Source organism: Canis lupus, chromosome 2, assembly GCF_011100685.1.
Source record: "Canis lupus familiaris isolate Mischka breed German Shepherd chromosome 2, alternate assembly UU_Cfam_GSD_1.0, whole genome shotgun sequence".
Classification (NCBI taxonomy): domain Eukaryota; kingdom Metazoa; phylum Chordata; class Mammalia; order Carnivora; family Canidae; genus Canis; species Canis lupus.
Genome location: NC_049223.1, coordinates 67,506,998 through 67,533,953, shown reverse-complemented (window position 1 = coordinate 67,533,953; position 26,956 = coordinate 67,506,998). Strand labels below are relative to the sequence as shown.

Here is a 26,956-nt window from a genome sequence, read left to right as displayed (position 1 = left end):
TATGCGTGATCCCCATGGCAGGCTGAGGTTTGGCCAGCATGCCCCGCTATAGCCTGTTGGCCTGGGCCTAGGGAAGTCCAGGTGGGTGCTGCCGAGGGACAAGCCGGTGCCTGCCAGCTCTCCGGCTGGCATGCTGTGGGCCCAGAGATTGGTAAGTGAACAGCATTCACCCCTGGCAGCGATGCAGCATCACCAGACCTAATGCCCATTGCCCTCTGATGCCCTAGAGCCAGGGCTGCTCCCCATTAGCTGGCCCACCTACCAAGGAGCCCTCCAGTGGCCACTTGTGGGAACTGCAGCCCCTGCGCCCCCCGCATCTCTTGCCAGTGGTTGGTTGGTTGGTTCCGTGTTCTGAATCTCACCCCTGCCCGCAGGAGACCTACCTGATGAAGCACATGTCCAAACATACAGTGGTGGAGCACCTGGTGAGCCACCACTCGCCCCAGAGGACGGAGTCCCCCGGCATCCCGGTGCGAATTTCCCTCATCTGAGCCGACCCAAGGCGCCGCCCCACCCTGCCCACTGGCAGACACAGACCCAGGCAGCACCAGGCCCCAACTTCCTCCAGGGGCCCTCCAGGAACAGCCGAGCTCTCTCATGACCTTCCTGACCTTCCAGAAAGCCTGGGCTGCAGAAGCCCTGTCCGGTCCAGCTCCGGGGGCGGCCAGGCCAACTGCAAGATTCTGGACTGTTTTGGTGGCATCCAAAGACGATCTCAGAGCACTTTGAACCTCTCTGTTGGGTTTCTTTTTGTTCCCCACCCTCCACTTGCTTCACTGTTTTGTTTTGTTTTTTTTTTTTAAGTTTGTTTTGGAAATAACAGAAAAGATATTTATTGGCCAAGAAGTTGGTGCTGCTAAGACCGAGAAATTAAAAGAATCGGACAGATGGACACAGAGAACAGAGGGCAGCGTGGGACCTTCTCTTGCCACAGCCTCAGGTCTTGAGGGAAGGCTCAGGCCTGGGTTTCTGGACTGCAAAGGGGACCCCCAGGTGGGAGGGGACAGAAGGCAGCTGGAGTGAGCCACTCACCCCTAGGTGTCCAGCTCACACCTCTCGAGCTACGCCCTGGGCATTACTGAGCAGAGGGATGCGGCAGCTACCAGGGCTGTCGAGGCTTCAGGAGGCAAAATGGGAGAGGGGCTGAGAGATCCGCAGGACCAAAGGGTGCAGCGTTGGGCTGGGCTGGGCGCAGGCCCAGGGAAATGGGGTGAGGGTGGGCTGGGTAAGACCTGGCCCTCCACTGCCCTGAAGACCACCCCAGTCTACCTCGGTGCTGGCCAGGAAACCTATTGGCTACCTCTCCCACCATCCAGACTGTGGGCAGCGGGGGTGGGGAGGGAGTGGGCCTGGGCTTAGGACCCCTCCCCTCCAGAATTTCCTCCAGATGGGGCAGTGCCCAGGGAGGGGTTTTGTCTTCCCTGTCATGGAGGGGGAACCCCCAGTCCAGGCCCTAGGCCCCTCAGCAGGGAAGGGATCCTCGGGGAGGAGGGTCCCAGGAGCAGACCCTGCCCTCAGCCCCCCACAGACACACCCCAATCTGAAAGCCATGCGTGTCCGTGTATATAGGAACTATGTACAGAGCCCGGAGAAGCCCCCCTTCATCCCCCGGGAAAAAAAAAAAAAAAAAGAAAACTAGACAGAAACTCATCTATATATTCTGTATCTGGAGTTCCGTTTTGAATATTAACTGTGTTATTTTTATACACTTTTTAAGCCTTAACTCGCCATTGATTTACCAGTTTAACGTTTCCTGGGGTATTTTTTTCCCATGGGGTTCTCTGCCCCTACCCCCACCCCTTTGTTTGACTTGCGTCGTCTGATAACTCAGTATTGTAGCTTTTTGTCCGCATGTTACTACCCTGTAAATACGCTGTTCTACATACTGTTAACACCCCATTTGCTTTTTTCTATGGGACCTCCAGGCCACCATATTTAGAACTAGTTACCTTATTAAAAAAGAGAAAACAGTCTGTTGGCTTCTCAGTCTGCATCTTGGTGGCAGGGAGGTGAGGGCAGGTGCCCCTCAATGCTTCAGGAAACAAGTTTGCATTAGATTTAAGAAAAGGGGTGGGGGGCAACAAACTCGAATGTGGGGGAAGACACTAAATGGGGCAAGAAACAAAGGAATTCCAAACCCTCTGCTCTTTGTATTTCTCTGTTGTGAAGAATAAACTGTACCCGCACCTGGGTGGCGGCGGTGTGTGGCGTGCTCTGTGCGAGGGCGGGGCTGGGGGGCACCTTTCCATGCTCCTCTCCCCTCCCCCGCCCCCCAGACCTGGGGACCAAGGGAAATGGCCTTGTACTGTGGGCTGGCCTCACCCCAGCTGCTGAGCCGAGTGCTTGGTGTTGGTCACCCTACAGCCCCCTAGGAGGGGGCAGCCAACCACGAGGGATTTTTTTTTTTTTTTTTTTTTTTGCTGAGGATCGTGGTGGAATCAAGTGGCAGGTACACAAACTTCACCCAGGCTTGTCTCATGCTGAATGAAGCCTTTGGGGATGTATGGGGTCCACCAGTGAGGTTCACAGCCCCCGCTCCCAGAGGGGCAGCCACATGCCTATCTTGCCCGTCTCCAGGGTCCACTATGAGTGCCCTGACTTGTGGAAGCAATTCCAGGGACTGAGGGAGCCAAGAAGTCCCCCTTCACATACATTCTCCCCATGTGGGTCCATGTTTTGACTGCCTGAGGGGGAAATGCAGGAATTAATTCCCCCAAGGCTTATCAAGGCTGGTCCTTTGCTGGGGGCATCCTTGGAGAGCCAGAAGTGATTCTACCAAGAGTCACCCCGGAGCTCACCTTCGGGAATTCACCCGGAGCCCTCCCAGGCCTTGTGTGGCAAGGCTTGGCTGCGGGTGACGAAGAGCCCAATCCATCCACCTTACAGGATGGTGCAGGTGCAGGGGTCAGGCCAGCCTCAGGGCTCAGAGGGGTCTCCAGCTCGCCTCTTGGCTTTGTTCTCGGAGTCGCTTTCATCCTCGGGCTCCTGTGCGGTCAGCAGCTCCGGCCTCACAGGTCCCAGATTTCCAGCAGTCAAGCCTTTGTCTCTCTCCCAGAAGCCCCAGGTAGTCTAATCGGGTCTTCTGGTTGGGACGGGGTTAGGTACCATCCCCGAGCCAATCACTGTGACTGCAAAGTCTGTACGTGATCAGCTCAGACCTGGAGCCCGCGCTCCAAGCCGGGAGCAGAGGGTGAAACCCCAATCTGCAGTACATCTCCCCAAAAGGAAACCAGACGTGTTCACATCGGCAGGGGGAAAGGGTGTGGAATAGCCAGGATCACAACTTGGGTAATTTCACAGGCCTCACTGCCGTCTCTGATACTGACCTCCCCTAGCCGGCGGCGCCGGGAAGGGGCGGGCTCCGGCAGCCATGTTTGCGTCACATGACCCGACCCCAGCCACACCTGATTGGCCAGCAGTGGACACGTGACTGCGCCTGCGGCGCTGAGACCAGGCGTAGCGATGGCGCCAGTGCAGTGTCCAGGCCGACCTGGTTGGGGGTGCTCGATGCACGCCTCTTCCCAGCTCCACATTCAGTGAATGTTGTCGTTTGACATCAGCCGTGCTGGGGTTTATACAACACAAACTCGGGAGGGCTACAAATGGGGGCTTTCTTTCTCCTGGAGCCAGTTGCAGGACAGCACTAGCTGACTCTCCAACCAGCTTCGCCAGCCCACGGATTAGGAATAAGTTAGGAGATGGTGGACTCCTGAACTGGAAGACCCTGCGGTCCGGGGGTTGGGGATGTGTGTTGGGCCAGACACAAGCAGGACAGAGTCAGACAGAAGCAGAGATGGACAGAGGAGACCGAGAGCCGGTGTCAAGACTCAGTTCCCGACTCCAGCTTCTGGCCAGGTTTAATTTCCTTGCTCGTTCTCACATCAATGAGTTTTAAGTTGCCGGTGGTGTGACATTGAGCAACTTATGTAACCTCTCTATGCCTGATTTTCTTATATGTAAAATGAGGGCAATAATAGTAACCAAGGGATCCCTGGGTGGCGCAGCGGTTTAGCGCCTGCCTTTGGCCCAGGGCGCGATCCTGGAGACCCGGGATCGAATCCCACATCAGGCTCCCGGTGCGTGGAGCCTGTTTCTCCCTCTGCCTGTGTCTCTGCCTCTCTCTCTCTCTCTGTGTGACTATCATAAATAAATAAAAATTAAAAAAATACGTAAAAAAAAAAAATAATAGTAACCAATTTGTAAAGTGGATGTGAGGATTCAAAGAGTCAATATATGTCTAATGCTTAGAACATTATGTGCCCGGTAGGTATTAAGTACCAGTAAATGTAATTATGACTATTACTATTTGACATGGCCCTGGTCAACCTAAGTCCCTTATGACCGACAGCTGATGATGTTTGGCAGTTTCTGGGGGTGGCATCTGAGCTGGCCTGGCAGGGTGGGCAGCAGGGGCAGGTGAAGATTTTACATGTGGCAGTGATACTCTGAGGACTGGGAGTCCAGTTTTCACCTGCTTGCCTGGAAGTTCTCAGGAGCTTTGATTGGCCCTGAGGGTACCAGCATAGGTGTGCCAGCCCCAAGTTATCAAGCAATAACCTGTTCTTAGGCACACCTAGCCTGTTCTTATCTCTAATCTAGAGTCCAAATGGCCTTCTGAGGTTTGCTAATCTAGTTAGGGCAGGAGGCACTGGGGAACTTCAAACTGTTTTTGAGAGCAGATCTTAATAAGTAGAATTTGCTTGTAAAGATGATCAGATTCTAACAGTGTTGATTGACAGTGACACTGTTGGAAGTGGCGACAGAAAAAGCTTATCCCTGCTTGTTATTCCCTCTAATGCACCACACATACACACTGAGGGCCTCTGGGTAAGACAAAGGAGGGAGACACTCCCAAGAAGTCATCTGTTCCATACCACAGCTTCTTTGACCCTTCCCCCTCCTCAGGAAGGTCTCCACCCACAGTGTGGAGCTGCCCCAGCCTAGCACCTGGAAACCACTGACTGTGCCATTATTTCCTCTTTAAGACAGGAAATGGCTGTTCTTTTTGGCAAAGCCTTTGCACTCCATGAACTTGCTGGAGAAGGGGCAAGCAAGGAGAGGGAGAAGGCAAGTCACATTTTCTGGAGCACCCCAACCTCCGCAAGGAGGTTGATCGGCATCCCCACTTTACATACGAGAAACAACAGTCAGCAAAAGTAAGGGATTTGGCCAGAGTCACTCGCAGAGTTAGAAGAGGAACAGATTCCCACCCAGATCTTATTAGCTCAAGCTCAGGTCTCTCATGGCCCCGGGTGATGAAGGTTGGTGTGGGTAGCTCTTGGTGAATATTGCAGGGTAAGGTGGAGGACAATTTCCCACCAGAGGAAGGGATGTGCCAGCCCCAAATCATCAAGCAATAATCTGTTCTTAGGCACACCTAGCCTGTTCTTACCTCTAATCCAGAGTCCAAATGGCCTTCTAAGGTTTGCTAAATCTTGTTTGGGCAGGAGGCGCTGGGGAACTTCAAACTGTTTTTGAGAGTAGAGAGATCTCTTATTTCACATCATCAATAAGTAGAATCTGGTTGTAAAAATGATCAGATTGTAAAAACCATCAGGGTTGATTTATGCCAAAATTGCTGTCTTTTGAAGGAACTGTGGAGGCTATTAAAAACGCAAGGACTGTGAGAACACTACACAAAGGATTCAGGGGACCTGGGGTGAAACCTCACTCTCCCAAGGCCTCAGCAGTCCCAACTGTCAGAGGACAGCCCAGGGGCCTCCAGCTGCTGCCTGCTGTCTCTTTGGCACTGTGACCACCGTTCATGGAAGGCCTGATGATTTCCCTCCTGTTCAGAGCCTGTGTTTATCCCCACTTGATGAAGACTCTGAATAGCAGCCACAGGTAAGGAAACTTACCTCCCAGACAGCCCTAAGAGCCCCACGTCAAGGACATGTCCTTTTTGTGGACATTGCCTGGGAGAAAGGGCCATAGGGACACTTTTGGAATAGTTTTATTACAATATTACTTAAATATCTACAAACTATGCTTGAGGGTCGAGGGAGATGGAAGGGCAAAGCCAAGGACTCAGATGCCACCAAGTTTCTCCTGCAGCAGAGGCGTTCTCCTGTTTGCCCAGAAGCTACTCTGTTTTCAGAGTGAAGGCCAGCCCTGGCTCTGCTGCTGCTGCCCAGACCGACTCGTAGATTCTCTGTGTCCTTAGGTAGTTTTGTTTCCTTTTGTGCCTCAGTCTCCTTACTAAGAAGGGGTGTCGGTGCGTGATGGGGGTTAAAACAGCTCTTCAGGAGGCATCGGCCGAATCCAGTAGGGCTAGAGCTGTGAAAGGTCTATCAGCAGCCTGGCAGAGGCGCCCCGCCGTCCTGCTACACCGGTCGCTGTTGAAAGGGGATCTTTCCCTCCCGGCGAGAAGGGCCCCAAAGGCACAGGCCGCAACGTTGGGGCCGTTTCCGTCCAAGCTCTGGCTGGGGCGGCAGGGGCCCCAGCAGGGCCTAGTCGCGCACCAGGGCGTACTCCTTGGGCGCCCACAGCAGGCGCGGCCGACGGATCTCGGCCCGCCAGCCGATGTCGGGGCTCCAGCAGAACTCGGGGGACAGCACCTTGGCGGGCTTGTGCAACCAGAAGAACTTGTTGAGGTGGCTCTCGTCGTGCCAGCGCGCCTCCAGGCCGCGCTCGCGGTCCCGCTGCAGGGCCCGCGCGCAGTGCCCCGTCAGCCCGCGCAGCGCCGCCACGCTGCCCCCGAACACCGCCGCGTGGTAGTAGAAGTCGCCCTCGCCCGGCGCCACCGCGGCGGCCGAGCGCGCGTCCCGCTCGTAGGGCAGCAGCCACCGCGGCCTGTGGTAGTGCCAGGCGTGCAGCTGCGCCACCGACTCGGCCAGCGCCTCGGGCCCGAAGGAGCTGCGGAAGTGCTGGTCCACGTCCATGCAGAACACGAAGTGCGCCTCGCGGCCCAGCCGGCCGTGCAGCGCCTCGTGCAGCGTGCGCATGCGCTGCATGGACACGTCCTGCCAGCGCCGCTCGCGGACCACGCGCTCCACGCGCAGCCCGCGGCCGGGGCCCAGCGCCACGCGGGGCACGGCGGCCGGGAGCTCGGTGAACACGTAGTACACCACGCGCTGGCCCACCATGAAGTGCTGCTCGGCCGTCTCCAGGAAGCGCGCCAGGTACTTCTCCAGGTACCTGCGGGGGCGGGGGGTCAGCCCGAGAGGCGCGGCGGCCGCCCCCCCCCCTCCCCGCGGCCCCGCCACCTGCCTGGATGAACGCGGGGCGCGGCACAGAGGCTGTGCTGGCCCTTGGGACGGGCGGCGGCCTTGGTCGGTGCCTCCTTCGGGCCTGGAGCCTTCGCTTGTGAAGCCCCAGGCCCTTGATGCCGCAGGGCGGTGAGGAAGCCCAGCTAGGGGCGCGGAGGGCTGTGTGGGGACAGCAGTCGGCCGTCCCGGGAGGCCCAGACCCTGGGAGGCAGCGGCCAGGAGCCCTTCCTACGGAGCCCCGGGGAAATCTGCCTCCTGAACCAGGAGCTGTGCTGACAGCCGTTGTTTGTTGTTTTCGGGCACTGAGCTTGTGGCAGCTCCCTACAGAGATCATTAAGGGCAGGCCCTGGGGGACTCCCTGCGACTGGGATCTTAAGGGATCCCTGGGATCATAAGGGCTGCCCTGGGGGCAGCACCGTAGTGCTGGTGTCCAGGGTGGAGGGAAAGGGAAAGGACCGTCCTGCCCTCTCACTGGGAGTCTAGGACGAGAGGTGCTCCATTTGACTCCCTCTTCACTTTGGGATCTTGTGGCCCACAGGGTGCCCCGCCCTTAGGTCACATACCCACCCATTCCATTCCCTGCTTGGATAGCCCCAACCCCCCCTCCCCAGGCCTTACCTGCCTACAGCAAAGACAGTCAAACCAATGGTGAGGTTCTGCTGTAGAGCCTCTTGCTGGGCCACAGCTGGGTCGAAGGTGCCATCCCAAATAATGGGAGCCCCCCAGGAGGTACAGGTCAGAACATCAGGCCGGGCCCTGGCCAGGGCAGGTATGGAGAGAGAGGTCCATTCATTCATCCACCCATTTGGTGCATGTGCACTGCTACCTCCCCAGTGCTGGGCCCTCGGGACCCACAAATGGGTGTGACCCAGCCCCTACCCCTAGAGATCCCTAGCCTAGATCCAGTACAAAGGATTGGGAGATTTGTGACCTAATGGGGCCACTGGAAGGAGTACCTGGCCCTGCTGGGGTGAGGGATGTGAGGAGGGCAGGGACGCTGGGGCAGAGCTCTGGAGGGTATGTCAGTGTTAGCGTCTTACCAGAGACGCAGGAGACCAGTGAAGTTGTCTCTCAGCATGGCCATTCTGGCAGAAGGGCAGACACCCATGGGGATGAGGACTTCCAGATGCCTGTGGGGGTGGGGGCAGCAGTGAGGGAGGGGCATGACAGCCAGCTGAGGGGGCAGGGAGGGGGAAGCTTCTCACTTTGTTCTTTACAAGGAGGGAGAACCCATAAGGACAAGTGTGAGGCCAAGATAGCCACACACACCCCACTCTCCCCCCCTCCCCCAGCACCCGGAAGGAGCTGCTTTAATCCTCACCCTGCTGGTTCCCATACTCTGTGCTGGGGGAAGGGGGTAGTACCTGACTATAGGGAGCCCATACAGGAGCAGCCCTGAGAGGCCAAACCCAAGTAGGATCAGCTGCCAGAAGATTCTCTTCCAGGTCCTAGGTGGTGGGGAAGGGCATTAGCAACTCATTTATATTCCAGACATACACATGAGAAATTGATTATGTAACTTTAATGTTTCATGTTATTGATTTTTATTTTTTTATTTTTTATTTATTTATTTTTTTGTGTTATTGATTTTTAAATACAAATCTATCCTATTCACGTGGTACAGGCATTCAAAAGTACAAAGCAGTCTGTATAGTGCAGTCTTTCCAGGTCCCAGCCATTTAGTTGCTCTGCATGGAGGCAGATCGAAATATGGTAGCAATTCCTTTCTCCCCCTTTCCCTCCCCCGACTCAAGGGGAGCACAGTAGATAGGCTCCTCTGCATCTTGCATTTTCCACCTCCACGGACCCTTGTCTTTGAGGTTATTCCCTCTCCGTACTGGGAGTGCTTGCTATCCCTTTTTCCCAGCTTCCCAGTATGCCATTGATTGCATAAAGCTAAGCGATGAGAGCAGGGCCTCACACATAGTACTGGCTCAGTACACTCTGGACTGTTGCTACTGTTATTCCTGAGCAGACCCTCATCCCCGGGACAACCTCCCAACTCCACTCTCTGCCCTACACATCCTTCCCAAGTCTGGGCCCCCCGTAGTCTCTTTCAAGAAGCCTGCCAGATCAGACATTCCTGCTCCCTGGCCTTTTCTGCCACCCCCACTTGACTGTTCCTCAGCAGATGTATCTAGTAGATAGCTCGGAGAAGCATCTCATAGTCGTGTGTGCACACCCATATTCACCTGCACCAGCATCTCAGCACATGGTACCTTCTGTTCAGTTGGCCATGCCTGAAACCCCTCCTTCTCCCTCACCCCTGTTTGCTGTCAGTCCCAGGATAGGGTTGACACGGCCTCCTTGATGTCCCCCACTCAGCTCCTGCTGTACCCCCATCTCCCATGGCAACTGCCTGTGCATCCCTCACCAGGATCATCATGGCATCAACTTCCCTGCTGCCAGCCACTTCCAACAGCCCCCAAAGCCATGCTGTAAAATGCCTGCTTGCCTTAACAGTGTCCATATCACATGACCAATCATCCAAGAAGAAATGCATTTAGGAAGCAAATGTATGCGGAAATGCTCAACCTCACCAGTAACCAAAGACATACAAATTAGAACAAGCTGGCATGTTTTACCTGTAAAATGAGCTTTTAAAAAAGAAATAAAAACAGCCACGCAGCAAGGATACAATGAGGTAGACACTCTTACACTGCTGGTGGGGGTGAAGTTTGCTAGATCTTTTGTGGAAAGCTATGGTCATCAAAGCCTTCACTGTTCATCTCTTTTAATCCAATCAGCCCAACTTCCAGGAGCCTGTTCAGAAATCACCTGTATGGGAAAAGTTTATACATCAAGATGTTCACGAGTTTCTGCTTATTCATGTATTCACCCTCTATTTACTGGGCATGAGCTCAGAATCAAGCACTTGCTAGGTCAGGGATTCAGAGGTGAGCGAGGCACAGACCTCTCTCCAGGGAATGGAGTCAGGAAGATGTGGGTGGCCAGAAAGAGAGAGAATGGGTTCGATGACAGACCGTGAAGAGATTAATGGAGCGCAGCACAGTGAAGGCCGGAATTAGTATAAATGCAAGATGCTGTGAGGGTGAATTGGAGGGTAGCAACTGAGCCTTGACTAATGGGGAGGAAGTCAGGAAGGCTTCCTGGAAGAGGTGGCCTCTAATAATTAGAAGTTACCCAGGCAAAGAAGGCAGCAGAGTAGGGAGGAAGGTCTATGAGAAGAAAACAACAATGTACAAAAGTGAGAGGTGAGAGAAAGCTTGGGTTGTGCATGGCACTGCAGGGTGGAGTGCAGGTGGGGAGTGGAGAGAGGAGAGGCTGGAGGTAAGCCAAGGCCAGATCACACCCTGCCTGCATTCCAGGCTAAGGGTTTTGGGCTTCATATTGAGGACCATAGGGAGCCCTGAAAGATACTTTCCCCAGGGGATGATGCAGTCAGATTTTTATTTGGAAAAAAAAAAAAATTCCAGCCGAACTGTTGAGCCTGGACACTGGGAGTAGGGGAGCATGTCTGGAGACAGAAAGGCAGGTTCTAGGCCCCTGCCAGCCCTCAGGGTCCAGTGGCAGTGGCGTGAGACACCCGGAAGTGGGGTGGGGAGGTGTAGGTGGTGAAGGACTGTTAAGGCAGCGGGCTGGGCAAAACTGGGTTAGAGGGCCAGGGCCAGGGGGCTGGGAAAGGAGACAGTGCCAGACTGTCTGGTGGGGTGGGAGGAGTAACTGGAGATGCAGTGGTGGAGGCAGGGGGCCCGGATGACTCTCCAGAAGTATGGCTGTAAAAAAGGAAGGAGGCGGATCCCTGGGTGGCTCAGCTGCCCAGGGCGTGATCCTGGAGTTTCGGGATCGAGTCCTACATCAGGCTTCCTGCATGGAGCCTGCTTCTCCCTCTGCCTGTGTCTCTGTTTCTGTCTGTCTCTCTCTCTATGTGTCTCTCATGAATAAATAAATAAAATCTTTAAAAAGAAAAAAAAAAAAGAAAAAATAAATAAAATAAAAAGAAAAAAAAGGAAGGAGGATGGTAACTGGAGGAGGCCAAGGGGCTGGGATTGGTGGAGGGATGTGTGTTTCTTTCATGAGGGTCACTGGAGCTTGGTTGGATCCCGACTGGGCGCACCATGGAGAAGGCCTCATGTGGCCGGCTGGAAAGGCCCCAACAGCCAGCCCACAGACTGACGAAATAACCTTTTATCTGACAACCTGGAAAAATACTTACACAGGAAGCTTAAATGAAAAAAAAAAAAAAAAAGAAAAGAAAAGAAAAGAAAAAAAACCCAGCAGGCTCTAAAATTGATGGGCAGTATGATTATAATTTAGCAGGAATTAAAACATGGGCCAGAAAATAAGACTAAAGAGGAAAACGTAAGTGTCTTATGCAGTAAGTTATAGTAGGATTCTTTTTCCCTTTATTTTCCCCTTCCAGTTGTTTGTAATGTGCTTAGACTGCCTTTTTAATGAAGGAAAAGTACAGGGTTAGCAATTTAGAAAAACAACAAGGCATTTTAAGCCTTCCTACAGCCTGCAAGATCAAGTCTACACCTCTTAGCCCTGTCCCCGAAGCCTTAAGGATCTGGCTCTTTTGCTGTCACATGTGAAGTGCTGTCACCTGCCCGGCTATCCCACCTTGAGGAATGGAGACTCACAGTGGGCAGATCAAGGATGGTCTTGTACCTTTGTCTGAAATAGCAAATGGATGTCAGCAACCCCAGGGTTGACCAGGGGGGTATTGGATGAATGAGCCACGGAAAGCAACGTGACCCCTAAAAAGGATCAGATGGATTAATATGTACTCTCTGGAAAAGAGGTCCTGAAGTGTTGAGTGGAAAAGGAAGTAACAGGAGTATATAGAGGCTGATCTCACTTCTATGAGGGGAAAGTCCTTACACCTACGAACCTGTGCGTTTACAGACGTGCTATCTGTGGTCTTTTCTAAACCTGCAGGAGAAGATCTAGAACAGCACTGTCCAGAAGTATAATGTGAGCCACATATATAAATGGAAATTTTTTAGTAGTCACATAAAAAAATGTGAAAAGAAACAGCTGAAATTAATTTTAATAATATTTTAAGTTAACCCAATATATCCCAAATAAACCTTTCAACATATAATCAATATACAAATTATGGGGATATTTTATATCCTTGTTTTGTACCAAGTCTAAATACTAAATCCAGTGTGTATTTTAGATTTATAGCACATTTCAGTTGGAATTAGTCACATTTCAAGTGCTTGGTAGCCACATAAGGCTGGCGGCTACCAGGTTAGATGACAATTCAGAAGGAGTTGCACAGTTGATGGAGCTGAGATTGGACGAAGAGGGGATTTCTACTTGATATGCTTCTATCATGTTCCACCATACAATGTGGTGCTTTGGTTGTTATTAAACAATAGACCCCAAATGGAGTCACTCACACTAAGCCCCCTGTCAACAAACCAAACCAGTTAATACCTACCTGCCTGCAGTTTCCAACTTCTCCCAGAAATGTACCTTTAACCAGTCAGTTGGGAATTAACTGGTCAGCACTAGTGAGATTCTCTGGCTGATAGACCCCTGCCTTCTCCCGAAGGAAAGTAACTCTGCTTGAAACAGCCCACTTTTTGCTAGAAGCTTCCTTTCCCCATCCCCTCCTGCCTGTAAAAGCCTTCCATTTTGTACATCTCCTCAGAGCTCCTTTCGATCTGCGGAGATGAGATGCTACCCAATTCATGAACCATTAAATAAAGCCAGTTAGATCTTTACATTTACTCAGCTGAATTGTTTTGTTTTTTTTTTTAAAAACAGATTTGGTAGTACCGATAGGATCAAAGGAGGCTTCTGGTGGCTTTAGGGACAATGAGAAGCAGGTGTTCCGTGAACCCTTTGAATTCTCTTTCTCGCTGTTTCTGAGGGCCTTAGGTAAATTTGCCTTGGTTCTGAGCTCCACTGTCTTTGCATCAAGCTTCTGATCTAATTGGCTTTCCAGTCTGGGGCTGGTCAGCTTGAGCTGGCAGCAGGTTCCCCCATAACCCCAGCCCCTCGCCCTTGGTTTATAGTCTGATACCTCCTCTATTTGATTGGACCCCCCAACACTTCAGTTCTGTCCCCAGATTCCACACTGGGACCTGCTTTGGGCAGCTGCACTTCCTGCTCATTTGGACTCAGTCTGCAGTCCTCATTCTTCGGACTCTGTGATTCAGTTCCCCACCAGCTCCCGGCTTCTGCATAAGGACTGGCTGGTGGTGCACACAAGGGGCCTTCTAACTGCCCATCTACAGATTGCTGCTGGTGTCCACAGTCTCATTTCTTTTGTCACCGGTGATTTCTGTTAACATGTACATAGTAAAAGCTATTGCTAATGGGAATCTCAGAAGCCAACAAGCTGTAAGAATTGTTGGGCGTGGGCCAAGCATTTAAAAACTGTTAGAGCACTTGCCCTCTAACCTAAAAACTCATATGTTGGGTGAGGCTAAGGTTAGATTCAGATTGACATTAGGCCACCTGCCAACCTCAAAATTTCAATGCAACAAAGTATACTGTAAAATATCACGCAGTTCCCAATTCAACAGCATGTCCCTTTTAGGTATTAGTTTGGTACTTAGAGACCTAATGGCTTAGCTGAAAAATGATAATAGCTAATAATAATAATGGGATCCTTAAAATTTAGAGTTAAGCATACCATCTTCCAGTACACTGATTTATTTTGTGTCTTATTTTATTTTGTGTCTTATTTTATTGATGCAGTCCTGAAAGCTATCAATATCTACCAAATGGCAAATCTTACTAAAGCAACCTAGAATTACAATTGCCATTATGGAGAATATTGCATTTAGACAAGATCACTCATGACTCATGTAAGAAGTACACTTAAAAGCAAGGGTTCTTAGGAGTGCCTGGATGGCTCAGTCAGTTAAGTGGCTGACTCTTGATTTCTGAGTGGCTCAGGTTATGATCTTGGGATTATGGGATCGGGTCCTGAGTCGGGCTCCGTGCTCAGCTTAAGTCTGCTAAGGTTCTCTCCCTCTGCCCTGCTCTCTATCAAATGTCAAATAAATCTTTAAAAAAAAAACAAAAACGGGGGATCCCTGGGTGGTGCAGTGGTTTGGCGCCTGCCTTTGGCCCAGGGTGCAATCCTGGAGACCCAGGATCGAATCCCACGTCGGGCTTCCAGTGCATGGAGCCTGCTTCTCCCTCTGCCTATGTCTTTGCCTCTCTCTCTCTCTCTCTCTGTGACTATCATAAATAAATTAAAAAAAATTTTTTTTAAAAAGGAGGGGGGCATACCTGAGTGGCTCAGTCAGTTAAGTGATTACCTTCAGCTTGGGTCATGGTCCCAGGGTCCTGGGATCAAGCCCCAAGTCTGGCTTCTTGGTCAGCAGGGAGCCTAATTCTCCCGCTACCTCTGCTCGTGCTCTCTTATGTGCACTCTCTCTAAAATAAATAAATCAATCTAAAAAAAAGGGGGGGGGGAGAGGTTCCCAAATCAAACCAATTGAATGGGATACCTATTTTAACTGACATACAGAAGCTTTCCACAGGCTTCAAGATTCCAGAATAGCTTCATTAAAAAAATTCATCACAAAAGGCCAATGAAAATTTAGACACAAGATCATAAAGAGAAGTCTGCCAAGCCATTAGTCTTACAGCTACAACAGCTGCAAGGCCAGAGACTTAAAATAGCATCTGGGCCTCTCACATTGTACCTTCCTAGGGGCCCATCATTAAAATGCTGGCCCAGGGGACCATGTCTCAGTTGCTTTTTGTTTTTTAAAGATTTTATTTATTCATGAGAGACACACAGAGAGAGAAAGATAGGCAGAGACATAGGCAGAGGGAGAAGCAGGCTCCATGCAGGGAGCCCGATATGGGACTCGATCCTGGGACTCGATCCTGGGACTCGATCCTGGGACTTGATCCTGGGACTCCAGGATCACACCCTGGGCCAAAGACAGGCTCTAAACTGCTGAGCCACCCAGGGATCCCCATCAATGTCTCAGTTGTAATCAACAGATGCTAGAAAAGACATTGTCTTCAAAGGCCCTATGCAAAATATCCAACATCACCTTGAAGGTCCTTGTATCAATTCCCAAAGGTGGGCCTCCAATATAGGCCCCTCTCAGAGTTGACAAGTGTCCAAGGGATTCTCCCGAAATTGCCTTAAACAGGAAAGAGGAAACTAAAATTAAAATTAATTTTAACAACTGGCCAAATTCTAATAGATACTGTAACTACACCCTTTACTTTAAATCTCACTCATAGGGTGCTTAGGTGGCTCAGTTGGTTAAGCAAACATCCAACTCTTAATCTCAGCTCAGGTCTGGATCTCAGGGTTGTGAGTTCAAGCCCTGAGTTGGGCTTCACATTGGGCATGGAGCCTACTTAAAAAAAGCACACCACTTGGGGCCTGCGTGGGATCCTGGGAAAGACTGGAAGGAGCTGGCTAAAGGTGAGAATATTCTTACCAGAGTCAGCTCTCCTGGATCTCTTAGTATCTGGTAGGAAGAGAAAAGTTTTCACCTTGTCCCTTCCTTTCCAAATCCAGGCCATTCGTTACTGATCTTTGGGAATGGCTCTAGAGCTTGTGAAAATAATCTCTTGTACCCTCCTGGAGGATAACTCTTGGGGTTCATGAGGTTGTTTTGTACTGCCTGAAATGCTTACTGTTTGTCCTAGCCGAAACCTGACAAGATATTTGGAAGAATTTAATAATTTTGTGGTCATAAACTTGGCCAAATTGAAAGCTGATATTCAGAGCCGGATATGAATATTTTTTAGACCTTCTCCCTTAAGCTAAATGTACTCAGGGAAAGAAAACCTTTCCAACATGGTGGATGGGCATGTCAGTCCTGGGATGTCCTCCAGGCTACAGCTCAATTTCTCGAGGAGTTAGAAGCAGCTATCCTTATTCTCCACATCTTTGCAAGACCAGAAATGCAGCTCTAGAAACAATTCAAAGTCCATCCATTCTGGGGTGGGGGGTGGGGAGGCTTGACCTGCTTAGTTGGTAGAGCATATGACTCCATTTCCGGGTTGTGAGTTCAAGCCTCACATTCGGCGTAGAGCTTACTTAATAAAATAGAGGCACCTGACTGGCTCAGTTGGTAAGCATGTGACTCTTGATCTCTGGGTTGTGAGTTTCTACATCCACCCATGTTGGATGTAGAAATTACTTAAAAATATAAATTCAAAGTCCACCCTTCTTTTTAACAATTAACCTTGCCTGGATTCACCTCAAAAGGCCTGTACGTACTGTAAACATTCTGGCCTTAGGGAACTCGTGTCCTTCTTTGAAGGAGTTTGCAGTATTTCCCTGTGCCTTTGAGATGTAAATACTCTACTTGATTTTCTCCAGGGACTCTCCTCTTCTGGTCTAGGCCATCTCCTTAAACTGCAAACTTCAGGGAAGTACAGTTGACTCCTGAACAGGGGGTGAGGGGTGTTGATACCCCCTTTGAAGTAAAAACTGGCATATAATGTTGACTCCTCCCAAACTTGACTACAAATAGCCTACTATTGACCAAAAGCCTTACTGATAATATAGTCAGTTAACAAATTTCATATGTTATACGTATTATATATTGTATTCTTACAATAAAGTAAGCTAGAGAAAAGAAATTGTTATTTAAACAATCATAAAAGAAAATATTCACAGTACTATACTGTATTTATCGAAAAAAATCCATTATAAGTGGACCTGTGCAATTCAAAGCCAGGTTTTGAAGAATCAACTGTAATTCTTAATAGAAGGGGGGGAAAAAGGAAGGAAAGAGGCTCTTAAGACATATAAACTGCTATAGACATTCCCTTGCCCATAATCTAGTCCACAGCTTCCATTAGATTGTCAAAGACTAATAAAAATCTTAAGTGTCTTCTCCATAAATACTAATAAAAAGCTTTAGCCATCTGAGCAGATAAACTTAATTTATTCCAACTATTCTTTTATAACCTAGTGAGTTTTGTATTATCATACTGGTTTCATGACTAAAATTTTATTTTATTCTTATATTTTATTTTATTAGAGAGAGGGAGAGAATCTTGAGCAGACTCCATGCCCAGTACAGAGCACAACACAGTGCTCCATCTCACCCTAAGACTGTGACCTGAGCCAAAATCAAGAGTTGGCTGCTTAACCAACTGAGCCACCCAGGTACTCCTCATGGCTAAAATCTTAAAACAAAAGCCGTAAGGTCTCAGCATGTCTTTATGATCATATGTGTCTGCCTCTATGTGTTGTAGATGTTGTAGTATTTTCTATTACAAATAGGACTGCCAAAATTAATGTGTAAAGAACTCTACTAAAAAAAAACTACTTAACTGCTTTTTAAAAATTGATATGTCTTTAGAGTTATCAGCATTAAATGCCAGACACACAAATTTCATTCTACTTGGGTTTGACTAATAAAAATAAGTTCATATCTATTACAAAAATTTGTCAGCCTGAAAAATAACTTAGGATTATAACCTACTTTGTCTAATTTCTAATGAATGATATTTTTGCAGGTAATCTTAATATAATTGTTAAGAATAAATTATTTAAATAGATGTAAATGGGATAAGAGTTTTTTTTTTTTTTTTTATTTATTTATGATAGGCACACAGAGAGAGAGAGAGAGGCAGAGACACAGGCAGAGGGAGAAGCAGGCTCCATGCACCGGGAGCCCGACGTGGGATTCGATCCCGGGTCTCCAGGATCGCGCCCTGGGCCAAAGGCAGGCGCTAAACCGCTGCGCCACCCAGGGATCCCAGGATAAGAGTTTTTAGGTAACTTTTCAGCAAATAGTTTCCAAAATCTTTTGACCCTTTAAAACCTTAAAGTCTTTCTACGTTAAGTGATGGGTTAAGTTGAATTCACTGAATATTTAGATCATCTCAAAATAAAATAAAATAAAAAATACTGACATTAGTAAAGAAAGTTCTCTGTGTGAAAGGAAAGCAGGATGTGCATTTTCGGTAAGAGAAGGTATGAGGATGGAAATGCACTTTTGTTGAGGGAAAGTAATTTTGTCCTAAAAGTAAGGCTGGTTATTCAGAATGGGAAAGAAAAAACAGGACGAAATCTGAACGTAAAAAAGAAGGTTGCAGATGGTCTGTAGAAAAGTAATCTTGGGAAAAAAAATTTTTTTAAAGATTTTATTCATGACACACACAGAGAGAGGCAGAGACACAGGCAGAGGGAGAAGCAGGCTCCATGCAGGGAGCCCGACATGAGACTCGATCCTGGGTCTCCAGGATCATGCCCTGGGCTGAAGGCGGCGCTAAACCGCTGAGCCACCTGGGCTGCCCAGGAAAGGGATTTTATGTGTGGTCAAGATGGCTAAGACTGGAATGGATATAAGTAAGTTTAAAAAGTGAATTGATGTTAATAGCAAAAGTGCTCAAGTACACAATTAAAATTGGTTTCCTCTCCGTTAGGACAAAGTTTTCTTAGACTATAGGTCTGCAGTTGATATGAGATTATAAAGGTTTTTCTTTACCTTTAAGTAATCTGCCTAGAAAACAAAGATTTTGTGTCCTCTCAAAATAATTTCCTGTGTGTCATATCAGATTCTTGGTTACTTAAGAAAACTCAGACTTCTCTATTAGAAAAGCTAAGAGCTTGTTTTTGTTTTACAATTCCTTAACTCTGTACTTGTCTGCAGACAAATCATCATTATGGCTAAATAGATAATCAAGTTATGCTTCACGATGACCTATGATCTTATTTGACCAAGTTTTAAAAAACCCTTTTGTATCTTTGAGGGTGCCTGGGTGGCTCAGTCTGTTAAGCATTAGACTCTGATTTCGGCTCAGGCTATGGTCTTGGGTCCTGAGACTGAGCCCCACATTGGGCTCTGCACTCAGCCTGGAGCCAGCCTAAGATTCTCTCCTGCCCCTCCTCCCTCTAAAGAACACCAAAACCCCCCAAAAACCCTTAATTTTTTTATTTATTTTTTTAATAAAATCTTTAAAAGATTTTATTTATTTGAGAGAGAGCACGAGCAGGGGGTAGGGGGAGAAGTAGGTTCCTCACTGAGCAGGGAGCCTGACACAGGGCTCCTGAGATCATGACCTGAGCCGAAGGCAGACACTTAATTGACTAAGACACCCAGGCGCTCGGGCGCAAAACCCTTTGATACCGTTTATAAATTCTTTCCCCCTTACTCCCACAATATAATTCTGAAGGAAATATTTTTAACTTGAAAATAATTTTGAAATTTTCTATAGGATCCTTGGAAAAACTGCAAAAGAGTTTTGTTCTCCTTATAAAAAGAGAGATGCCAAACTAATTAGGCTTATTTGGGAAGCACTGTCAAATACAAAGCCTTCCTGGGGCACCTGGGTGGCTCAGTCGGGTTAAGTGTCTGCCTTAGGCTCAGGTCCTGACCCCAGGGTGCTAGGATGGCTCCCCAGTCACTGGGGAGTCTGCTTCTTCCTCTGCCCCTCCCCTCACTCGTGCTTTCTCTCTGCCAAATAAAATAAAAATCTTAAAAAAAAAATGAAGCCTTCCTTATGTTGTATTTGTGTAGTATGTAAATATTCGAGAAATTATGTGAAATTCCTGAAGATCTACTATGTCCTGGTATAATGCTATCAGTCATATAACCTTGGTTATTGTCTTAAAATGTTGTATGTTACAGAAATAGTCAAATTTCCTTGTCAATTCTATTTAACCACGGCCATTTTTTAAAACCTTTTGTCATTTGTAGATGGTATGGTTTTACTTTGATGCTTTTGCAAAAATATTGCTGCAAAAGTGCTTCAGCTGTAAGTAAGGAGATTCAGGACAGGTTTCTGGTAACTTGAAGATCATAAAGCTGAAATAGGGTAAAAATTTTCAGAACTAATAGGGAAACTGGACTCAAACAGAAAAAGTATTAATTACATGGGACCGAATGAACAAGGAAGATGATTATAATTTTTTACAAGTTTCCGTCTGAAACACTGCTGGTTCCTTAATGTTTTTGTTTTTCCATATTTAAGGAAACCTTTTCTCTTAAGCTGTATGACTTACGGCAATTCAGTAAAGCATACCTTTGTAAACAAAGATGAAACATTTATTTTTTTTCCCCAACCTGATCCTCTCCTGAATTTGGAGACTTGAGTGTTCTTTTCAGAGCAATATAGCTAGTTATTTGCATAAGTTCTAGGAGAATCTGTTCTTGTAGTAAGACACATAGGAAATCACCCAAACTATAGGTATTTCAGTAAAATCTCATGGTGACTCCTTGGCTTGGCTTCCTGCCTCAGAGACTTTTAAAAAGTTCAATCTGAGATTCCTTATGAGAAGTTCCAGCAGAGCAGTCTTCAGAAGGGCTTGTCAACCACTATTTTTACTGCACTTATATAATCAGGTCAACTTAATGCAAACAGATTAGTTTTACTGTGATTATATTTGGTGAACACAGGTAATCATAGAAAAATTGTTTGCACCTTGTAGATATTAGATTCTAATCCTGTTTATTGTCTTTGAGATTTTGTTAATAAATGCCTGTAAACAGAATCAGATCCTGAATTTTTCTAGTTTCTTCAAATATCTGGCTACGACTCCCCAAACTAATGTTAACAATTTTCTCCTAAATAACTTGGAGTCACCAAGAACAAAGAATGCCCTGAACCTCCTTGGAAGGGACTATACCAGGTCCTCCTCACTACGCTGATGGCGGCCAAACTTCAAGGATGTGAACTTGGATACCTTCACCTCACAGCCAAAGAAGGCTGCACCTGACATCTGATCCTGTGCAGATGCTGGCGACCTCCAAATCAGATTGACAAGGAAGAGGGGTAGCGGGCATCCAGGTAGACTGCTTCCACCCAAGACACCAGATCGAGACTTCCTACTTTAACGACAAAACCCTTTCTCCTTTCTTTCTTTCCTTTATTCTAGCATTGGCCTGGAAAAAGAACACTTTCATCCGTATCTCCTGGGCCACTGCTAAAGGAAGGTAACCTTTCAGACTTCTGGATTTGTCTTCAAAAACTCTGATCTGTCTTGTGATGATCGAATCCATTCACAGTGCCACCTTAGCAGGAGTGGTTTGTGCTCAGAGGGTCTGTCTTTGTGGCGGTTTTCATTCCCTATGGGCCTGTTAAGTGCCTAGACAGGCAATGCCTCTTATCTAAGAGGGTTATGTAACTGGGCCCCTAACTGGTTACAAACAAACCAAGATACCCTGTCAGGGAGCTCCCCTAAATTTACAAGGTCAAGTTAGAAAGGACCTACCAGGGAGGCTTTTGTGATTCAGGATTTGCTTCCTTTGGCAGGTCCCTAACTCCCTGGTTAGGAGTGAAAACAAATGAGGCTGTGATCAGGACACTGTTCTTAACTCTTTGAAGTATGGCACAAATCCAGTGCTAGAGCAATAGTCGCACAATGAAAATCCTTAGACTCTGGCCAGAGTTGTTTTTTTTTTTTTTTTAATTTTATTTATTTATTTATTTATTTATTTATTTATTTATTTATTTATTTATTTATGAGAGACAGAGAGAGGGGCAGAGACACAGGCAGAGGGAGAAGCAGGCTCCCCGCAGGGAGCCCGACTTGGGACTCAATCCCGGGTCTCCAGGATCACGCCCCGGGCTGAAGGCAGGCGCCAAACCTCTGAGCCACCGGGGCTGCTCCAGAGTTGGTTTTAATAAAAGGACAGCCCTTGCTGAATTTTGAGCTGAACGTGGAGGTGCTGTGCCTGCACCTGGATTTACACTTCCCGGGCAGTGAAAGCTCAGTTAACGGAAGATCTCTTAAACCTTAAAATAGTGACTTCTCCAGTGGGGTCTTTCTTTGACTTACTTGATTTTGACTGATTTGGGTCTTGGGGACCATGGCCCCTAAGTGCACTCTATACACAGAGCATCCTGCGTATAATGCAGTAGTAATCCTAGGGCACTGTCTTCTCTGAAAAGCTTTAAATGCATGTTTGAAGCCTCTAACCACAAAGCAAATGATCTCCCCGAGGCTGGAACATCAAGAAGGGAATGAAGTGAAATGTCCTTAAAAACTGTAAACCTGAAGTCAGGAGCAGTGAATGCCACACTGAGGATCAGTGAAAACTGGGAGAACTTTGGATGGAGTGATAGATGGGAGCGGCGCTAATGCTTGTCTCAGTTAAACTCAGAGTCTGGTCTAAAGGAGGAAATTCTTAAAAAAGAAACAACGGGCCCGGAATGGAGTCACACACAGTAAGCCCCACCCCACACACACTGTCCGCAAACCAAGACTTAGTACTTAACATAACTGCAGTTCCAACTTCTCCCAGGAATGTTAACTTTTAACCAGTCGGTCTGGAATTCCCTGGTCGGCACTAGTGAGGTATAATCTGCCCAATAGACCCCTCGCCTTCCTCCAAAGTGACCTTGTCTGGAACAGTCCACTTTTTGCTAGAAGCTTCCTTTCCAATATTCCCTCCTGCCTATAAAAGTCTTCCATTTTGTACAGCTCCTCAGAGCTCCTTTCAATCTGCTGAGATGCTGTCCGATTCATGAATCCTTAAGTAAGTCCCATTCGATCTTCACATTTACTCAGTTGAATTTTGTTCTTTAATGTTGTCTAACAGGAGAAAATGTCTGTTTCTTCACAGTCATCTCTTTTTTTTTTAAGATTTTATTTATTTATTCATGAGAGAGAGAGAGAGAGGCAGAGACACAGGCAGAGGGAGAAGCAGGCTCCATGCAAGGAGCCTGATGTGGGACTTGAACCTGGGAATCCAGGATCACACCTTGAGCCAAAGGCAGGCGCTCAACCACTGAGCCACCCAGGCGTCCCTTCACAGTCATCTCTTGTCCAGCTTCCCCTCTTGTTCTAGTCACCCTGTGGGGTGCTTTCCAACACCAACGACCAGTTCAGTTCTCCAATATCAAGTGGGTGTCCAACAATTCAATTCTCTACTGTCTATACTGTCTATGTGGAGTTAGTGCCAGGTCCCTCAGTTAAAGGGCTCAGCCCTGGAAGACCACCCCCTCTTCAGATGCCAGCCGCAAATCCTGGGCCACCCCTACTTCTGGCTGATTGATTTGGACTCCAGGGTTCCCACAACCCCCTCGTGTTCCATAATTGGCTCACAGAACAGCTCCCGTAACTCAGGGAGGCCCTTTACTTCCGTTTCCAGGTTTATTTATGAACACCCAGATGACGTGCTCCATGGAGTGCCATCCAGAAGGGTCCAGCGCTCAGGAGGAGCTTCTATCCCCAAGGAGTTGGAATGCACCACCCCGTGCCCCTACCCGCATTGGGATGCCTTCACCAACCCAGAAACTTGCTCAACTTTGTTGTTCAGGTGTGTTTATAACCCAGGCAGGGGGTGGGGCTAACTAAACGTTCCAAGTCTCTAATCACTTGAGTGGGGGGCAGGTGGGCGGGGGGGGGGGGGGGGGGGGTGGGGCGGGGAGGCTACCTTATGCAACCTCCTTAGCACAAACTCTGCCGTGGTAAGGGCTCATTATGAATAACAAAAGATTCCTATCAGGAAATTCCGTGGATTTGGGGAGTTCTGTGCTGGGAGCCCAGGGAAGAGACCCAAGTCATCATCTACAACATCCGGGATCAGAGATCCCTCCTGCAACCGGGGTGGGGCTCAGGTGCCCCTGAGGAGGACACCTGGGGCATTGGTGCCACCTCAGCCCTCCACTTGGATGTCTCCCAAACTTAATGGCCAAAAAGGAGCTCTTGCATTTTCCTCAGAAACCTGCTCCCCACTCAGGTCTCCTCCATCTTGGGAAATGACATCTTGAAGTCCTGTGTTCTCTGTGACTGGTCCCAGTTACCCCAGGGGGCCCCTTCCGCTCTCCTCAGTCACCCAGGCCTCTTGCTTCTGCCTCCCCACCAGAGCCCCAGCTCCCTGTGCCCACCCCGCAGAGCCAGCCGGCCGCACCGCTGCTCTGGACTCCTGGGTCTCACCTGCCCTGGCTTAGTCTCGCGACTTTGGGGGACCCAAACCTGCGGGGACTCGGGGACTCCCACCTCCTATGTTTGCCCTGATCTTCCTACCAACCACCGTCAAGCTCCAGCTAACGCTTTGGTACGCAGCCTCCTTGGCACGCCGGCCCGGCGCCCTGCGCTCCCGGGGCCTGGGCGGACCCGCTCCCGCACCTGCCGGGCCAGCCCCTGGCCTCTGGCCTCCGCCCGCCGCGCCGCGGGGCCTGCTTCGCGTTCCTGGCGCCAAACCCCAGAGCCTGCCTTGAGGTTAGTGTATTAATGACTGTTTGTTCAGTAAACGAAGGAATGAGGCAATCAATGGTTTTCTTGTCTTTCTTTCCCAAACCTTGACTCCTTCTTAAGGCTGCTTCAGGGATCCCTGGGTGGCGCAGCGGTTTGGCGCCTGCCTTTGGCCCAGGGCGCGATCCTGGAGACTCGGGATCGAATCCCACGTCGGGCTCCCTGCATGGAGCCTGCTTCTCCCTCTGTCTATGTCTCTGCCTCTCTCTCTCTCTCTGTGATGACTATCATAAATAAATAAATAAAAATTTTAAGGGGATCCCTGGGTGGCGCAGCGGTTTAGCGCCTGCCTTCAGCCCAGGGCGCGATCCTGGAGACCCGGGATCAAATCCCACGTCGGCTCCCGGTGCATGGAGCCTGCTTCTCCCTCTGCCTGTGTCTCTGCCTCTCTCTCTCTCTCTCTCTCTCTCTCTCTGACTATCATAAATAAATAAAAATTAAAAAAAAAAAAAGGCTGCTTCAGCGTTAAGTCTACGCTACTCCTGATCCCAGAGTTTAGGGAGCGGACCCTCTGCCCCTCTGCCTGCCGGGTGCTTTGTATCCCTACCTAGTGAGGTCTGCCCACGGTTCCCTGAAGGAGATGCCGCGACTATCTCCACCTTAGGAGGAAACAGGCTCGGAAGCGTGAAATGACTTGCTCAGGGTCACACAGCTGCTTGAATGGGGGAGCCGAGGTTTGGACTTAGGTCTGATTCCAAAGCCAGTGCTCGCTTCGGCAGCACATGTACTAAAACGGATTCCAAAGCCAGAACAGGGCATTTGGGACTCCTTATGGCCGGGCCCCAGATCAGCCCCGAGGCTCCTCTCCCGAGGGTCTCCAGCCCTGCTATTGTCCCCCGCAGCACGGCACCTCTCGTTCCCACCAGGTCCCACCAGGCCTCCCCCGGAAGCTCTGGCTCTCCTCCCTCGCCAGCACCGCCACCCCCAGAGGGCCGGTCCAGGAAGGCCCCTGGCTGCGCTCCGCTCCGGGGGCAGGGAGGCTGGCATCCACTTCTCTCGGCTCAGCCGGCACCCTCCTATCTGGGGGTGGGGGGGAGCTGATGTTTATCTTGGGCCCTGGGGCTCAGTCAGGGCAGCCCGGTGGAGCTGGCCCCAAGTAGCCCCGGTGAGGGCTCGGAAGGGGCCCGGATCTGGGCCCATGGTAGGCCCTCGCCCGCTTCCTGCCACCCCCTCAGTGTCCCAGCCTGGGGACCCTTAGGCCATAGGGGCCTCTGTCTGACCCGACCCACTGTTCCACCTGCCTCGCTCAGCTATTTTCAGAAGCACCCCCCCACCCCAGCTCCACTGGTGGAAGCTGGGCCCTCAAGCCCCCCCACGCTCTGCCCCCTCCAGCCTCCTGGCTCTCAAGACAGGGCTGGAGATAGTTCCCGAGTGGGAACAAGTTTTAATCCTGGACGGCCTGTCCCAGGGAGACTAGAGCAAGCCCTTGGTTATGGTGGGGGACACAGCACTGTGTCTTCTCTTGCTCCCCAAGGGGGCTTGGAGGTAAGGAAAGCAAGAGCAGTTACGCAGCTTTGCGGCAAGATCCACAAGATCTCCTTGTGAGGGGGATGCAGTCCCCTGCTCCTGCTCTGCCCCATGGACCGTCTCTAACCCTTGAGTGATGTCCCCTTTCAGAGTCCCCTTCTCCCGACATCAGCATGGCTCGGCTGGTACGCAGCAGGGCCAGCCTTCCGGCTCCTCGTGGGTGTCCTGGCCACCAGGCTGGACTCCTCCCGGCTCGGCTGTTCTGCCCCATATTTCCCCACAGGCTGGCAGTGTCCCCAACTCACCTGAGTCCCTCCTTGAGAGCCATGTCGAGAAGCTGGTAGGACAGTCCACCAAGAAGAACCCTCTAGCTCGGTGCCAGAGAAGAAATGACCAGTTCCTGGTGCCTGGGACAAAACCGCTCCGGGCCATCTGTCAGAAACCACACCCACAGAAGCAGGCAGGGATGGACTGCCCTGAGAGGGACTCCCTTGGGGGCGGTGCTTGCTGGAGGAAGCTGGCCCCAGGGTGGGTGTCGGGAGCCCCTCTGGGGCCAATCACCTGGAAGAAGGTGGATCTGAGTAAGGCCAGCTCCGGTAGGCCAGAAGCTCTGAGCTATTTTGACTTCTCTTACCTGCCCCAGGGTCCCTATGGGCCTCTTTAGTGTCCTGGAGCCCTGGGGAGGTCGGTGGGTCAGTTCGTAGAGTCTATGGGCCAGGGGGGACTCCGTCCTACATGGAGCTTCAGTCAGATCTCAAGGGCACTGGTCACCTGATTGTGACCTTGGACAACTCAACAGTAAAACGGGTACATACACCAGTCACCTGGGACAGTGTAAGAGCCCCATAGGTAGAGCATATGGAACAGTTCTGGAAAGTACAATGGGCAGGGTTTCTAAAAGTGCAGTTGTGCACCCTCAGGCACCACAGTTTTGTGGACTGTGAGCAAGATTTAAAACGTATGAACAGGAAGAGAACTGAAAATATCAGAAGGTACATAAGGGGAGGTATTGTTTTGTGAAGTTTTTGCTTCAGATATCTGTAAGTACATATGTGAGACTGGGAAGCTTTTTTTTTTTTTTTAAACCGTGGCTCATGATCAAAAGAGGTCTGCAAAATTCTATATAAAGTGTAAGCCAGGGCAGCCTGGGTGGCTC

General features: G+C 49.5%; 2 protein-coding genes and 1 long non-coding RNA gene across 12 annotated transcripts in view; 2 read left to right on the top strand and 1 right to left on the bottom strand.

Moving 5' to 3' along the window:
- Positions 1 to 1,973, top strand: part of ZNF362 (zinc finger protein 362) — a 40,324-nt gene extending 38,351 nt beyond the window's left edge. For all 4 annotated transcript variants that reach the window (XM_038531166.1, XM_038531163.1, XM_038531164.1 and 1 more), the window contains one exon: positions 375 to 1,973. In XM_038531166.1, the coding sequence (XP_038387094.1) occupies positions 375 to 491 (117 nt within the window). In that variant the 3' untranslated portion in view covers positions 492 to 1,973. The remainder of the gene's footprint in view (positions 1 to 374) is intronic.
- Positions 1,974 to 5,937: 3,964 nt separating this feature from the next.
- A3GALT2 (alpha 1,3-galactosyltransferase 2) lies at positions 5,938 to 26,878 on the bottom strand. 6 transcript variants are annotated; one of them, XM_038531158.1, is made up of 7 exons: positions 26,106 to 26,619; positions 15,209 to 15,301; positions 9,794 to 9,986; positions 8,573 to 8,656; positions 8,249 to 8,338; positions 7,827 to 7,964; positions 5,938 to 7,137 (listed from the first exon to the last, which is right to left on the bottom strand). In XM_038531158.1, the coding sequence occupies exons 3-7, from the start codon at positions 9,916 to 9,918 to the stop codon at positions 6,450 to 6,452; spliced, it is 1,125 nt and encodes a 374-aa protein (XP_038387086.1). In that variant the 5' UTR covers positions 9,919 to 9,986; positions 15,209 to 15,301; positions 26,106 to 26,619; the 3' UTR covers positions 5,938 to 6,449. The 6 variants fall into 6 exon arrangements, with proteins under 6 accessions (XP_038387086.1, XP_038387090.1, XP_038387085.1 ...); XM_038531162.1 differs by having other exon boundaries at positions 9,867 to 9,986; positions 26,106 to 26,613; XM_038531157.1 differs by lacking the exon at positions 15,209 to 15,301 and having other exon boundaries at positions 26,106 to 26,615.
- LOC102155548 lies at positions 7,017 to 24,245 on the top strand. Of its 2 annotated transcripts, XR_005355873.1 has the most exons (4): positions 17,848 to 17,906; positions 21,010 to 21,067; positions 23,228 to 23,395; positions 23,585 to 24,245. It is a non-coding gene; the product is annotated as an uncharacterized LOC102155548 (long non-coding RNA). The 2 variants fall into 2 exon arrangements; XR_005355874.1 differs by lacking the exons at positions 17,848 to 17,906; positions 21,010 to 21,067 and adding an exon at positions 7,017 to 7,121.
- Positions 26,879 to 26,956: the final 78 nt, after the last annotated feature.